This window comes from Lampetra planeri, chromosome 44, assembly GCF_965212315.1.
Source record: "Lampetra planeri chromosome 44, kcLamPlan1.2.h2, whole genome shotgun sequence".
NCBI lineage: Eukaryota > Metazoa > Chordata > Hyperoartia > Petromyzontiformes > Petromyzontidae > Lampetra > Lampetra planeri.
The window spans coordinates 5,325,469-5,338,466 of NC_136150.1; the positions used below are offsets into that span (position 1 = coordinate 5,325,469).

General features: G+C 58.6%; 1 protein-coding gene across 6 annotated transcripts in view; it reads left to right on the plus strand.

Annotated features, from left to right (window-relative positions):
* LOC144732875 (inositol hexakisphosphate kinase 1-like) overlaps positions 1–12,998 on the plus strand; it is a 57,686-nt gene that overhangs the window by 38,070 nt on the left and 6,618 nt on the right. For 5 of the 6 annotated variants that reach the window (XM_078614532.1, XM_078614528.1, XM_078614530.1 and 2 more), the window contains 4 exons: positions 45–215; positions 10,174–10,414; positions 10,872–11,122; positions 11,465–11,640. In XM_078614532.1, coding sequence (XP_078470658.1) covers positions 45–215; positions 10,174–10,414; positions 10,872–11,122; positions 11,465–11,640 — 839 coding nt within the window. The remainder of the gene's footprint in view (positions 1–44; positions 216–10,173; positions 10,415–10,871; positions 11,123–11,464; positions 11,641–12,998) is intronic. The other variant, XM_078614533.1, reaches the window with a different exon arrangement.

Consider the following 12,998-nt stretch of genomic DNA (forward strand, 5'->3'; position numbering starts at 1 on the left):
ACCTCCGGCTTTTCGGTTCCATCTTCCTCCGTGTGGTCCCCCAGCAGCGGGCAGGCGGGGCGTCCAGCTGGAGCCGTTTGTGCACCAGGTGGGCGGCCACACGAGCATGCTGCGCTATGACGAGCACACCATCTGCAAGCCGCTCATCTCGCGCGAGCACCGCTTCTACCAGAGCCTGCCGCAGGACATGCGCCAGTTCACCCCGCAGTACAAAGGTACGCGCTCCACCAAGGCCACCACCACGGCCACCACTACCGTCACCACCACCGCCGCCACCACCATCGCCACCACAACCACCACTACCGTCACCACCACCGCCACCAACACCACAGCCACCACTACTAAATCCACCATCACCACCACAGCCACCACTACCGTCACCACCACCACCGCCACCACCATCGCCACCACTACTAAATCCACCATCACCACCACAGCCACCACTACCGTCACCACCACCGCCACCAACACCACAGCCACCACTACTAAATCCACCACTACTAAATCCACCATCACCACCACAGCCACCACTACCATCACCACCACCACCGCTGCTACCATCGCCACCACAACCACCACTACCATCACCACCACCACCGCTGCTACCATCGCCAGCACAGCAATTAACTATCATCACCACTGCACCACCGCTCTGCCACACTGAAACAAACACACACACACATACACATGTGGATGTCCGGTCCATTGCTGGGGGGCATTGGCCAACATTCATGACCCATAGACTTACATACAGGGCCATAGACTTACATAGAGGGGCCATAGACTTACATACAGGGCCATAGACTTACATAGAGACCCATAGTCTTACATAGGGAGCCATAGACTTGCATAGAGACCCATAGTCTTACATAGGGAGCCATAGACTTGCATAGAGACCCATAAACGTACATGGAGGGGCCATTGACCTACGTAGAGACCCATAGACTTGCACATAGAGCCATAGAAGGCAATCGGCGGACCGAACCCGCTGGTGCTCAGACCTGACATTCATCTCCCTCCTCGGCGGGGAAAACACCGAGGAAGTGTGTCGGTGGCGCGGCTATTCTGAGCGGAGCGCGTAACGATGCGGACACTCGGAGGCACAAACAACCGCTCGCAATAATGGGCCGGGGGAGCTCACCTCTCGCTTTTATCTTCCCCGTGTTGTGGCTTCCCCCGCCAGGCGGGGGGCTAAGCGCGCCGGATTTACACTGCGGCGGGGAGGGCGGTGCACTCCGTGTGGCGCGTTAATAGAGGCCGCGCGTATTTATAGGCCCGTCCGGAGGACACCTCGCGCTGCTTTTTGCGAAGGGCTCAGGGCTAATGGAAGGGATTGCTGCTGCTGCTGTTGCTGCTGTCAGCCAGCCAACAAACCAGCCAGTCAGTCAGTCAGTCAGCCCACCAACCAGTCAGTCAGTCAGCCAGCCCACCAACCAATCAGTCAGTCAGCCCACCAACCAGCCAGTCAGTCAGTCAGCCAGTCCACAAACCAATCAGTCAGTCAGTCAGCCCACCAACCAGTCAGTCAGTCAGCCAGCCCACCAACCAATCAGTCAGTCAGCCCACCAACCAGCCAGTCAGTCAGTCAGTCAGCCAGCCCACAAACCAACCAGTCAGTCAGTCAGTCAGTCCACCAACCAGCCAGTCAGTCAGCCAGCCCACCAACCAATCAGTCAGTCAGCCCACCAACCAGCCAGTCAGTCAGTCAGTCAGCCCACCAACCAGTCAGTCAGTCAGCCAGCCCACCAACCAATCAGTCAGTCAGCCCACCAACCAGCCAGTCAGTCAGTCAGCCAGCCCACAAACCAACCAGTCAGTCAGTCAGTCAGCCCACCAACCAGCCAGTCAGTCAGCCAGCCCACCAACCAATCAGTCAGTCAGCCCACCAACCAGCCAGTCAGTCAGTCAGCCAGCCCACAAACCAATCAGTCAGTCAGCCCACCAACCAGCCTGTAAACCCACCAATCAGCCCGCCCGCGATCTAGATGCCTTTACCGAAAGTGGATCCGAGCCCTTTGGATGAGAATTCTGTTTGTCCCGAAGCACTCAGAGCCCCCGGACGCCGCTCTCCGACGACAGGGAATTTGTTTACGCTCTGCGCTCCGCACTTGTCGTGCGCCCCGCGTTGTTTCTTGACGACGTAGTCCGACAAGCCCTTTCCCTGGCTACACCGGTGGCATTTCCCATTTCCATCTGGTGTGGATGCGGAGGCGGGGGCGGGAGGCTGATGACAGATGCCCGGGTTGCGGTCAAGGATGTCTCTCCCTTCTGGTCACTCGTGTTAATTCCTGCTCGTGAGCTCACGTGTGTGTGTTTGCATCGCCGCGCGCGGGGAGCGGCGGTGCAACGTTTAGCGCGCCGCGCAATGAACCCGGCGACCCGAGTCCGATTCCCTAAGAGGCGGGGAAACGTGGGGCTTTCGCCCGTGTCGTGAAGTCCCGCTGCACGTCATCGGTGTGTGTCGACGCCGTCCCCGGTTCGACTCCGGTTACAGGAGCCGGAACATTTTTCTCCCACGCTCTACGCCGGTTTCCTACATACCCAGCCGCGGGCCTCCCCCAGGTTCACTCAGCCTAACATTAGCCGCCGGCCGCAAAAGCGAGGGGGGACGCGCGCGGCCCCGCGTGGCGGTATCTGTCTAACTCTCTCACCGCCAGCCAAGGCCGCCGTGGGCTCTGTCATTCAGCGTGTGCTGCAGCCTCGCACGTTCGCCGTTTGATAGCGCCGAGGTTGGCGCAATGGTCCCACGCGCCGTGGACTTGCAACCCAGAAGCAGCCGGTTCGATTCCGTGTCCCGACACTTGCCGTTGAAACGAGATCCCCTGGGTTTCATCGTCCAGGAAGCCCTATGGTCCACCCTAAACCGCATCCGCCGCACGAACCATGGCAGCAGATACGGATGCCTGATGCACAAATGGAAAATTAAAGCCTCTCCAGCAGCGTGGCACAGTGGTCGTGCAGAACGAACCGTGCAACACGTAAGAGACGCGATCCACGACAAAGGAAGGTGACGTCACACTCCGCTGCTCCTGACGCGGTTGTCCGGCTTGACCACCTGGATGTGAAATTTGAGTTGCTGCCCTGCATCTACATCGGCATCCATACGGAGGAAGAAGCGGAAACAATTGGACACGATTTCTAATTCCCCAACCACCCCGCCCGCCCTTATCCACCCCGCTGGGCTCCCCCACTGTTAGCCGCTCGGCAGGTCGTCTGTGGTGGGGTCAAGTGTGGGCGCTCCCACCTCTTGCAAGACATTCAGCAGGCGCGGAGGAGTAGGCCAAAACGACCCGTGGGCAAAGCAGTTTTGCCGGGCTGCACCTTGGCGGTTCTTAAAACTGTGATACGCGCCGCGGAAGGAAGGGAAAAAGAAAACAAAAACTCGGCTCGACTCGGCGAGTCTCGCCGCACGAACCGAACCGATTGGCAACGTTCGCGCGCGTCGCCCCACGTGGCCCCGCAGGCGAGTGACGGGGGAACGCGCGCGCGGAAATGGCGAGGCGTGTTTGAGCGTGCGGAGGGTGATATCGTCGGCGTGCGTGGGATATTAGCGTGCGAGCGTGCACTTTCTTCCGACCCGCCTGACCCGCTGTGCCCGGGGACCAGCTGCGGTGGCTCGGGTTACGCTGGCGGGCGGGCGGGCGGGCGGGCACGGGCGGGCAGCCTTCTCTTTCAAAAGCAGATGTTCCTCCAGTTAGGAACCCGGCTCCGCTCGGAATGAAACACGATGTTCAGAACGCGCGGAGCGATAAAATCAACCGCACGTGTCGTCAAACCTCCCGCGTCGTCAGCGGGGTGAGGAGTTCGTTGTGTTTATCGATTTTTTTTTATTTGACGCGTAACTTTCTTATTGACGCTACCCCAACCACGGCTGAAAGCATTGAGGCGTGAGCTCTGTCCGTCCGTCCGTCTGTGTCTCATCCGTCCGTTTGTAACGGTGGGGGGGGGGGGTTCCCGATAATTCTGGATATAAACTCTGGGTCACGGTAACTTTGGTTATAATTGTCCAATATCAGCGTCGTCTCGGTGTCACCGTTGCTGCTAGTTAGACTTTAGCGCAGACGCACCCTGAAAACCATCGCAGAGCCAACGCGTGACGATGATTTTCCCTCCCTGTGTGACGATGCACCGTCATCGTATATGTAAACAAACGCGTCCTCGCTTATATAAGCATTTGCACGTACAGCATATAGGGCAAAGATCTGCCCTCTTGGCCTACATAGGTTGCTGTTAGCGAGCGCCTATTAAGGCCGGTGAGGTGCTTGAAGCGGTGGTGTGACTCCCATGTGCCGATGTTCACGGACCGCACCGAGTGATCGTTTACGGCCGAGTCGACTTAGGCGAGTCCCGGGACCGCTTTTGAGATCTCGCTCGCCACCAGCTCACCGGCACCCAACGCACGGTCGCGCCGACCACTTGCGGCCGCGGTCAAAAACGTTGACGTGAAATCTTGACTTGAAGCTTTCGTGACCGCGGGAATCCGTACTCTTTGGGTCTTTCGGTAAAGTCACGTAGATAGAATATATAAAAAAGATTTTTATTATTATTTTTCTGCTGTTATTTTTCTCTATCTAATTAAATAATAACAAAATAATATATTTTTATATATTCTATCTACGTGACTTTACCGAAAGACCCAAAGAGTACAATGTTTACGTTCCGACTTCTCCGCGCGGAATGCCGCCACCACCGCCACCACCGCCGCCGCCGCTCAGATAACGCAGAACCGCGCCACCCACCTCTCTTGGGCGAGGAGAGAGGGGAGTGGGGGGTGCAAGAGTGGGACGGGGGGGGGGGAGCTGTCGGCCCTACTTCACCATCGCGTTGCGCTGTCGACGTGTCTTGACGATTGGCAGCTCGGTCAGCGTACGGAGTTTATGTGTGTGTGTATATGTGTGTATGTATATGTGTGTGTGTATATGTGTGTGTGTATATGTGTGTGTGTATATGTGTGTGTGTATATGTGTGTGTGTATATGTGTGTGTGTATATGTGTGTGTGTGTGTATGTGTGTGTGTATATGTGTGTGTGTATATGTGTGTGTGTATATGTGTGTGTGTATATGTGTGTGTATATGTGTGTGTATATGTGTGTGTATATGTGTGTGTGTATATGTGTATGTATATGTGGGGAGCGGTAGTGTAGTTTTTAGCGCGCTGCGCTACAAACCCCGCGACCCGGGTTCGATTCCCAAACGTAATAATGATATATACTCTACGTAACACATTCCTGCTGCGGAGGGAGCTGGTAGGAACGTCGGGTTGCTCGGTCAATGGCCAGGGTCAACGGCGGCGTGGTGTATTCCGCAAATATGCCCGACTGTGAGGGCGGGCACAAGCCGGCGTGAGTAGGTTAAACGTTGAGTTTTATAAGGGCACCACGGGGTGACCAGCCCCTCCCCACCCAGCCCCTACCCCTCCCCACCCAGCCCCTCCCCACCCTCCCCACCCAGCCCCTCCTCACCCTCCCCACTCAGCCCCACCCTCCCCACCCAGCCCCTCCCCACCCTCCCCACCCAGCCCCTCCCCCCCCCACCCAGCCCCTCCCTGCACGACGGACGGATGGACACAATAATCCCCTGTGGGCTGGTGTAACCAGGAGGTTCCTACCAGTATTATCGTGTATATGTACTTAGTTTTTATGCATATTGAATTCCTCCGCACCGTACGTAGCCAGCCGCGCTAATCGGAGGTGCGATGCGTAATCTACTCTGTGATGGAGTTAGCACAGCGAAGCTTCCGGGGCGTAATGGTGAGCACGCTGGACCTGCGAACCTGAAGGTCGTCGGTTCGATTCCACCTCCTTAGATTATTAAAGGCGACCCTGTCTGCTGCTGTCCTCCCAGCGGTATGCATCTTCGCGTGTGGTTGCGGTGAGTGGGTGAGTGAGTGGGTAAGGGAGTGGGTGAGCGGGAGAGTGAGTGGGTAAAGGAGCGGGTGAGTGGGTAAAGGAGCGGGTGAGCGAGAAAGTGGTTGGGTAAGGGAGTGGGTGGGTGAGCGAGTGAGTAAGGGAGCGGGTGAGCGAGCGAGTGAGTGAGTGGTTGAGGGAGCGGTTGAGGGAGCGGGCGAGCGAGTGAGGGAGTGGTTGAGCGAGCGAGGGAGTGAGTGAGTGGGTAAGGGAGCAGGTGAGCGAGTGAGTGAGTGGTTGAGGGAGTGGGTGAGCGAGTGGTTGAGGGAGTGGTTGAGCGAGTGAGTGAGTGGGTAAGGGAGCGGGTGAGTGAGCGACTGCAAGGTTGAGAGCGGGCGGGCGGGTGAGCACATGGATATGCAAATTTTTGGAAGTCAGACTGGTGAGTTGGCGAGTGAACCATATGGATGGCGGGCGGGCGCGAGAACGAACTTTCGGAAACCGCAGGGACGGTTTGGAAACTATTTCCCCGGGCGCACGTTGGCATTGGAACATTACTAAGGGAGCCTAAAAATAGCCCTCCAGCGTGGCCCACGCTAATGACACTCGCCGAGAACCACTTACAAGGTTGAAAATCGACTGGCGATTGTTTAATTGCCGGCACGCGCTGCGTGCGCTTTCGAAATCGCCTTCGGCGGGGCCTTTCTATTTTCGCAAACGGATCATAAACCACGGCCGTCGTTTTTCGCTCCGCGGGGTCTCTCCAGGGTCCAGGGGGTGGTGGTGGGGAGGAGGCGGTGGTGGTGGGGAGTTGGTGGTGGTGGGGAGTTGGTGGTGGTGGGGAGGAGGCGGTGGTGGTGGGGAGTTGGTGGTGGTGGGGAGTTGGTGGTGGTGGGGAGTTGGTGGTGGTGGGGAGGAGGTGTTGGTGGTGGGGAGGTGGTGATGGTGGTGGGGAGGTGGTGGTGGTGGTGGGGAGTTGGTGGTGGTGGTGGGGAGGCCATGGGCTCAGGAGGGGGTTGACCGCCCGCACACCGAGCTCGCGGCTTCTATCGCTCGCGCGTCCCCGCGGCGCCACTGCCGTACGGCCTTCGCGGTGGGTACGTGCCCGTCTCTAAATATACACGCGTCCGTGAACACACACGTGGACACACACACGCGCACGCACGCGCGGACACACACGGTGTGCACGCCCGCCCCCCCTCCTCGTCTGATCCGTGGGCCTCGTTCGCTCACGAGAGGTCGCGCGCGTTGGCCGCTGCTGCGCGTTCGTCGCCTTCTCGGTCGGGCGATCATTATTAATGCCGTCGTCATAAACCCCCCCACTGCCTCCCCTCCCCGCCTCCTCCCTGCCGAGCGAAACGCCCCCACGCATCGGTGTCGACGCTTTACGACGGAGGTTCTCTCTAAGCGTGCGTCCGTGCGTTAGCTCGGTACGTACGTTGTGGACGCGCGTCTGTCCGTCCATCCGTCACGGGGGGCGGGGGGCGTGGATGGAGGGGGCGGCGGCGACGATAACGCCGGTAAAAGTGATCCAATATGACTGCGACGTGTCGTCGAATATGTCCGTGTGTGTTTGTTTGCGTGTGTAGGTTGAACTTCCTTCCCACCGTACGTAGACAAACCGCGCTAATCGGAGGTGGGGAGCCCGGAGCGGCTATTCGGCTTTCCCCATGCGTGGGTAGCGGCAGTGATTGCACCATCGTTGCACCATCGTGTGCAATCACTGCACCTTTACAATGTAGGGCGGCGGTGGTGGCGTAGTGGTAACACCTGCGTCTAACAGCGAGAAGTCGCTGGGTTCGATCCCTGACTCAGGAAAAGGGATGATGCATGTGCTGTTCACGAACCCCTCTTAAAGGCTGGCATGGCGCACGAGGGGGTGGGTGACCAGCACAACGCCTGGCCGCCTTTGTCTCCCCAGTGGCGATGTTTACGCACCGCACCAGGTACTCAATTGAGGCTGAGTCTTATATATATGTCTGTTGAACTTTTTTCGCACCGTACGTAACCAACCATGCGGGGGAAGGACAACAAACTAAACACAAAAAACAGTTCTAAAGAAATTAGTTTTCAAACTAGCTGATTTAAAAGTGCTTAGCTCCAGTGGCTTCCTAATGTCGGAAGGAACAGCGTTCCAGACGGCCCCGCAGAAGCGTCTATGAACCTTCATGATGAAACGCCTGCCCACATAACCCTCAGTCATGGGGATGGTTTGACCATACTTCACCACCCTGCTCAATGTAGGTTGGTGAATGGACGGCTCAGGACTGTTTTGTATTTCAGTCGCAGAGGTTTCTGCCAACTCAACATTTCCAGGGCGCTAACCGTGGCACCACCAATCCACCGGCGGCGCCTAAAGCCCCAAACTTCCCCCCCCTCCTCCGCTCGTAAACAACGTCAGCCTCAACGCTTCAACGCGCTCACCCTTCATCCTGGCGCTCGTGCGACGCCCGATCGGATTTTGGCAAAAGCTGATTGGCGAGGTGGATTTTAACCCCCCCCCCCTCCTGCTTAATTCGCGGGAACATCTTGTAAAGGTCCTCCACGTCTCACCGGGGGGGGGGGGGGGCGTCTCCGGGTCTCCGTGTCTCTCCGTGTCTCTCTCTGTGTCTCTCTCCTTGTCTCTCTCCGTGTCTCTCCGTGTCTCTCCGTGTCTCTCTCCTTGTCTCTCTCCGTGTCTCTCTCCTTGTCTCTCTCCGTGTCTCTCCGTGTCTCTCTCTGTCTCTCTCCTTGTCTCTCCGCGTCTCTCCGTGTCTCTCTCCGTGTCTCTCTCTGTGTCTCTCTCCTTGTCTCTCTCTGTCTCTCTCCGTGTCTCTCTCCTTGTCTCTCCGTGTATCTCCGTGTCTCTCTCCGTGTCTCTCTCCGTGTCTCTCTCCTTGTCTCTCTCCGTGTCTCTCTCCGTGTCTCTCGCCTCCCGCGGACGAGGTCGGTGCGCCGTTTGCGGATTATTACCTGTGGCCTGCGTCAGTTTTAAGGCGCTCGGTTTTTATTCTTTGCGTTTGCTTTAGTTTTTTCAAAGCGCAGGTGCTTTGCTCCAACGGTCCGATGACAGCCGCCTGGCTGGGGTAGAGCGCCACGGCGAGGTGGCCGGCGTGGGTGGTGGTGCTGGTGGTGGTGGGCCCCGGAGGAACAAGCTGCTGAGCTGGCGCCGCTGAATCCGTAACAGCAGCAGCGGCCAAAATAACGAATCCGTTGTTTGTTTTCTTTTACTCGCTGTAAAACAATCGGAATCAGACTACTTTTTTTTACTGGAGGAATCCGATGAGCTATGAAGCTCTTGTTCACAGATCTCCGGTAGGTTCGGCCGCGTCCCTCCTGCCGTCGCGACGCGCTGCCAGGAGGACGTTTGAAACTAGAACTAAACTATTTTTTTAGTTTTATCAGGTAAGGTCCACTGAGCTACGTAGCTCTGTTTCAGAAGTGACCTGGCTATCACAAATGATAATAGCTCAACGAAAAGTGGCTTAGGGTGCAGAAATTCACAGCAGCCGAATACTCGATTCTAAATGCGGGGGGGAAAACCGCGCGACCACGGGGAGAGAGAGAGAGAGAGACGCACACGCAAACTCCAAATATACAGCAGCAGGCGTCAAGGTCGCGATCAAACCCACGACCTCCTCCGTACCAGGCGAGGTAGTTAACATCTCGCCACCGTTTTCATCTGGGGGTCCTCGCAGCGATCAGTCGCAGGACAACAGCCCTGGGGAGGAGACGATTTTTTATTCGTCTAAAAAAAGAAATTTCAACGTTAGCCTTGTTCCATCTGCTGCTGGATTGAAGGCCTCCCGAAACCACGGCACTGCGACGTGGCAATAGTAATCCACCCAGCGCCTGCGCACGAGCCAATACCATCCCTCCGTCTCCGTGGCGGACTTCCTCTCTCTGGGCAAACGCGTTCCCTCCCGCCGGCTGTCGCTCCGCCGCGAGCCCAGGCCCCCGTTCTCGACGGCCGCTAGGCTTCGTCTGCGGCTTGCGTACGTCCCCCCGTCCCCGCTGTGCCTCTCGACGCAATCGCAGGCGCGATCCTCCGCGCGCTTCTCTTGGACGCGCTTTTCACGTTTCGTTCCGCACTCCGTCGGCGACCACGTCTCTCCACGCGTCACGGCGTGACGGACGGCGCCCCAGGGTGGTGACCTGAAGCCGGGCGCTTCCAGCTGCCCAGGCAGGGTCGGGTGGCGGGGTGGTCACCGGCCTTACCGCCGGAGTGCCAACGCACCCTGCTGCTGCTGCTGCTGCTGCTCTGGCCGAACGAAAAACCAACGAAAGTAACCCCCTGACCCCAACCCCCCCCTCCACTCCCCCCGCCGCTCCGTCGGGCCTCCGGCAGGAGTGGTGTCCGTCTGCTTCGAGGAGAACAGCGAGGGCTACATCAGCCTGGTGGCCTACCCGCACTCGGAGCGCGACGAGCTGGCCGCAGCCGCAGCCGCCGCCGCAGCCGCCACGGCGCCCGACGGCTGCCGGGCCCGGCACCAGCACTTCCGGCGCACGGTGACGACGCGCTCCTCCGCCGTGTCGTCCGACGGTGGCGGCAGCGGCGAGCGGTGCGAGCAGGAGGAGGTGTCCACCAGGTCGGTTGGCTCGCGTGCGCTCGGAGACACGCGGACTTACACAGAGAGCCATAGACAGAAACCCAGTCGGTCAGTCAGTCAGTCACAAGCAGTGAAAAATCACAATCGATGGCTCCTGCTGCTGCTGTTGGATGCGTGCTGCTGCTGGTGCGTGCTGCTGCTGGCTGCTGCTGATTGTTACTGCTGCTGTTGGGTGCTGCTGCTGGTTGTTACTGCTGCTGCTGTTGGGTACTGCTGCTGGCTGCTGCTGATTGTTACTGCTGCTGTTGGGTGCTGCTGCTGGTGCGTGCTGCTGCTGGTTGTTACTGCTGCTGCTGGCTGCTGTTGTGTGCTGCTGTTGTGTGCTGCTGTTACTGCTGCTGCTGCTGCTGCTGGCTGCTGCTGTTGTGTGCTGCTGTTACTGCTGCTGCTGCTGCTGGCTGCTGTTGTGTGCTGCTGCTGCTGCTGCTGGCTGCAGCTCGCAGGAGGTGGAGAGCGTGGAGCTGGAGCTGCACGTGAGCAACACGGACGTCAAGAGCCTGGAGGTGCAGCTCCGCTTCCAGACGCAGGTCACCGTGGAGCTCAGCGAGAACAACAACAACAACGGCAGCAGCAGCTACGCGCACGGCGCCAGCGACGGGAACTGCAGCCTGCACACGTGGCGCATGAGTTGCCACAGCAAGCAGATGAGCCGCATGTGGTCGGAGGCCAACGAGCGTCAGCTCTTCCGTATCCTTGCCCCTCCATGAATACGTTCGTCGATTCATTCTGCCGTTCATTCCTTCACGTCTCCATTCGATCGTTTCACTTGGGACGCGGGCCCCCCCCCCCGCCGCGCCGGACGTCGCCACGTGCCGCCAAAAGCTAAATAAATCTCTCGACGGTCCCCGCGTCTGCCGTGTAAACGGACTCCTCGCTCCTTCGTGTGCGTGCTCGACGAGGAGCCCCCACGCGTCACCGCCACCCCCACCGCCTTCCCCCCCCTCTCCCTCCCTCCCTCCCCGACTCCCGCCTGTCGGCGCCGCCAGATTTACGACGCAACTCCTTGACCTCCCCGGCGTACCGGCGCAGATTTCCTCCTGCTGGAGAACGTGGTGTCGCGCTTCTCGCGCCCGTGCATCCTGGACCTGAAGATGGGCACGCGGCAGCACGGCGACGACGCCTCCGAGGAGAAGAAGGCGCGGCAGATGCAGAAGTGCGCCCGCAGCACCTCGGGCTCGCTCGGAGTGCGCATCTGCGGCATGCAGGTGAGCGGGCGGCACACTCACAGACACACACTCGCAGACACACGCGCGCAGACACACGCTCGCAGACACACGCGCGCAGACACACACTCGCAGACACACGCGCGCAGACACACGCTCGCAGACACACGCTCGCAGACACGCGCGCAGACACACGCTCGCAGACACACGCGCGCAGACACACGCTCGCAGACACACGCTCGCAGACACACGCGCGCAGACACACGCTCGCAGACACACGCTCGCAGACACACGCGCGCAGACACACACTCGCAGACACACGCGCGCAGACACACGCGCGCAGACACACGCTCGCAGACACACACTCGCAGACACACGCTCGCAGACACACGCGCGCAGAGACACGCTCGCAGACACACGCGCGCAGAGACACGCTCGCAGACACACGCGCGCAGACACACGCGCGCAGACACACGCTCGCAGACACACGCGCGCAGACACACGCTCGCAGACACACACTCGCAGACACACGCGCGCAGACACACACTCGCAGACACACGCGCGCAGACACACGCTCGCAGACACACACTCGCAGACACACGCGCACAGAGACGCGCGCGTGTCTGCGCAGACGCGCGCGCAGTGACCGATGGACCGACTGATGAACTGACAGCTAGAGGAATTCTCCGCACTTCTGGCTATCGCCTGGTGAGGCTGGTTGTTGTAATTAGCGGCGAAACGTCGCGGTGCTCGAATTGTAAATGTCGTGGGTTTGCTCCTCCAACACAGCGGTGTGCTGAACTAGTGAATAATTGGAACGTTTTGTTGGCTTGACAAACGATTCATTTATATTTACGAGATCTAATAAAAAAAAAACTCTTATGGATATTGGTCTTGAAAGCCGATGTGTTAAACTCCTTCGCTTGGTATACAGGAGGTCGTGGGTTCGATCCCGACCCTGACGCTTTCTGTATTATATTTGGAGTTTGCGTGTTCTCCCTGTGGTCGCGTGCATTTTTCTCCGGGTCCTCAGGTTTTTCCTTTCACATTCACATGCAGTGTGCTTTACATTTTCACGTGACAAGCCACTTCGTTGAGCTCTCAGTTGTGGCCAGGTCGCTTCTGAAAAAGTGCTTTCCAGCTCAGTGAGCCTTCCCTACGGACTGCTGAACCAACAGACCGATCGACCGCTCAGGCTCGGCGACAGAGCGCCTCACTGATCAAGCGACTAATGCGCTGACGGATCGACTGGCAGACGATGCAGACCGATGGACTGACCAACACCGATTGACTGACAAATAACGAGACAACATACAAACAGACTGTCCCACAGACGTAACTGTCCAGCAGGCCGCCGGATGGATAGACTGACCGACCGACGGACGCACAGATGGATAGAC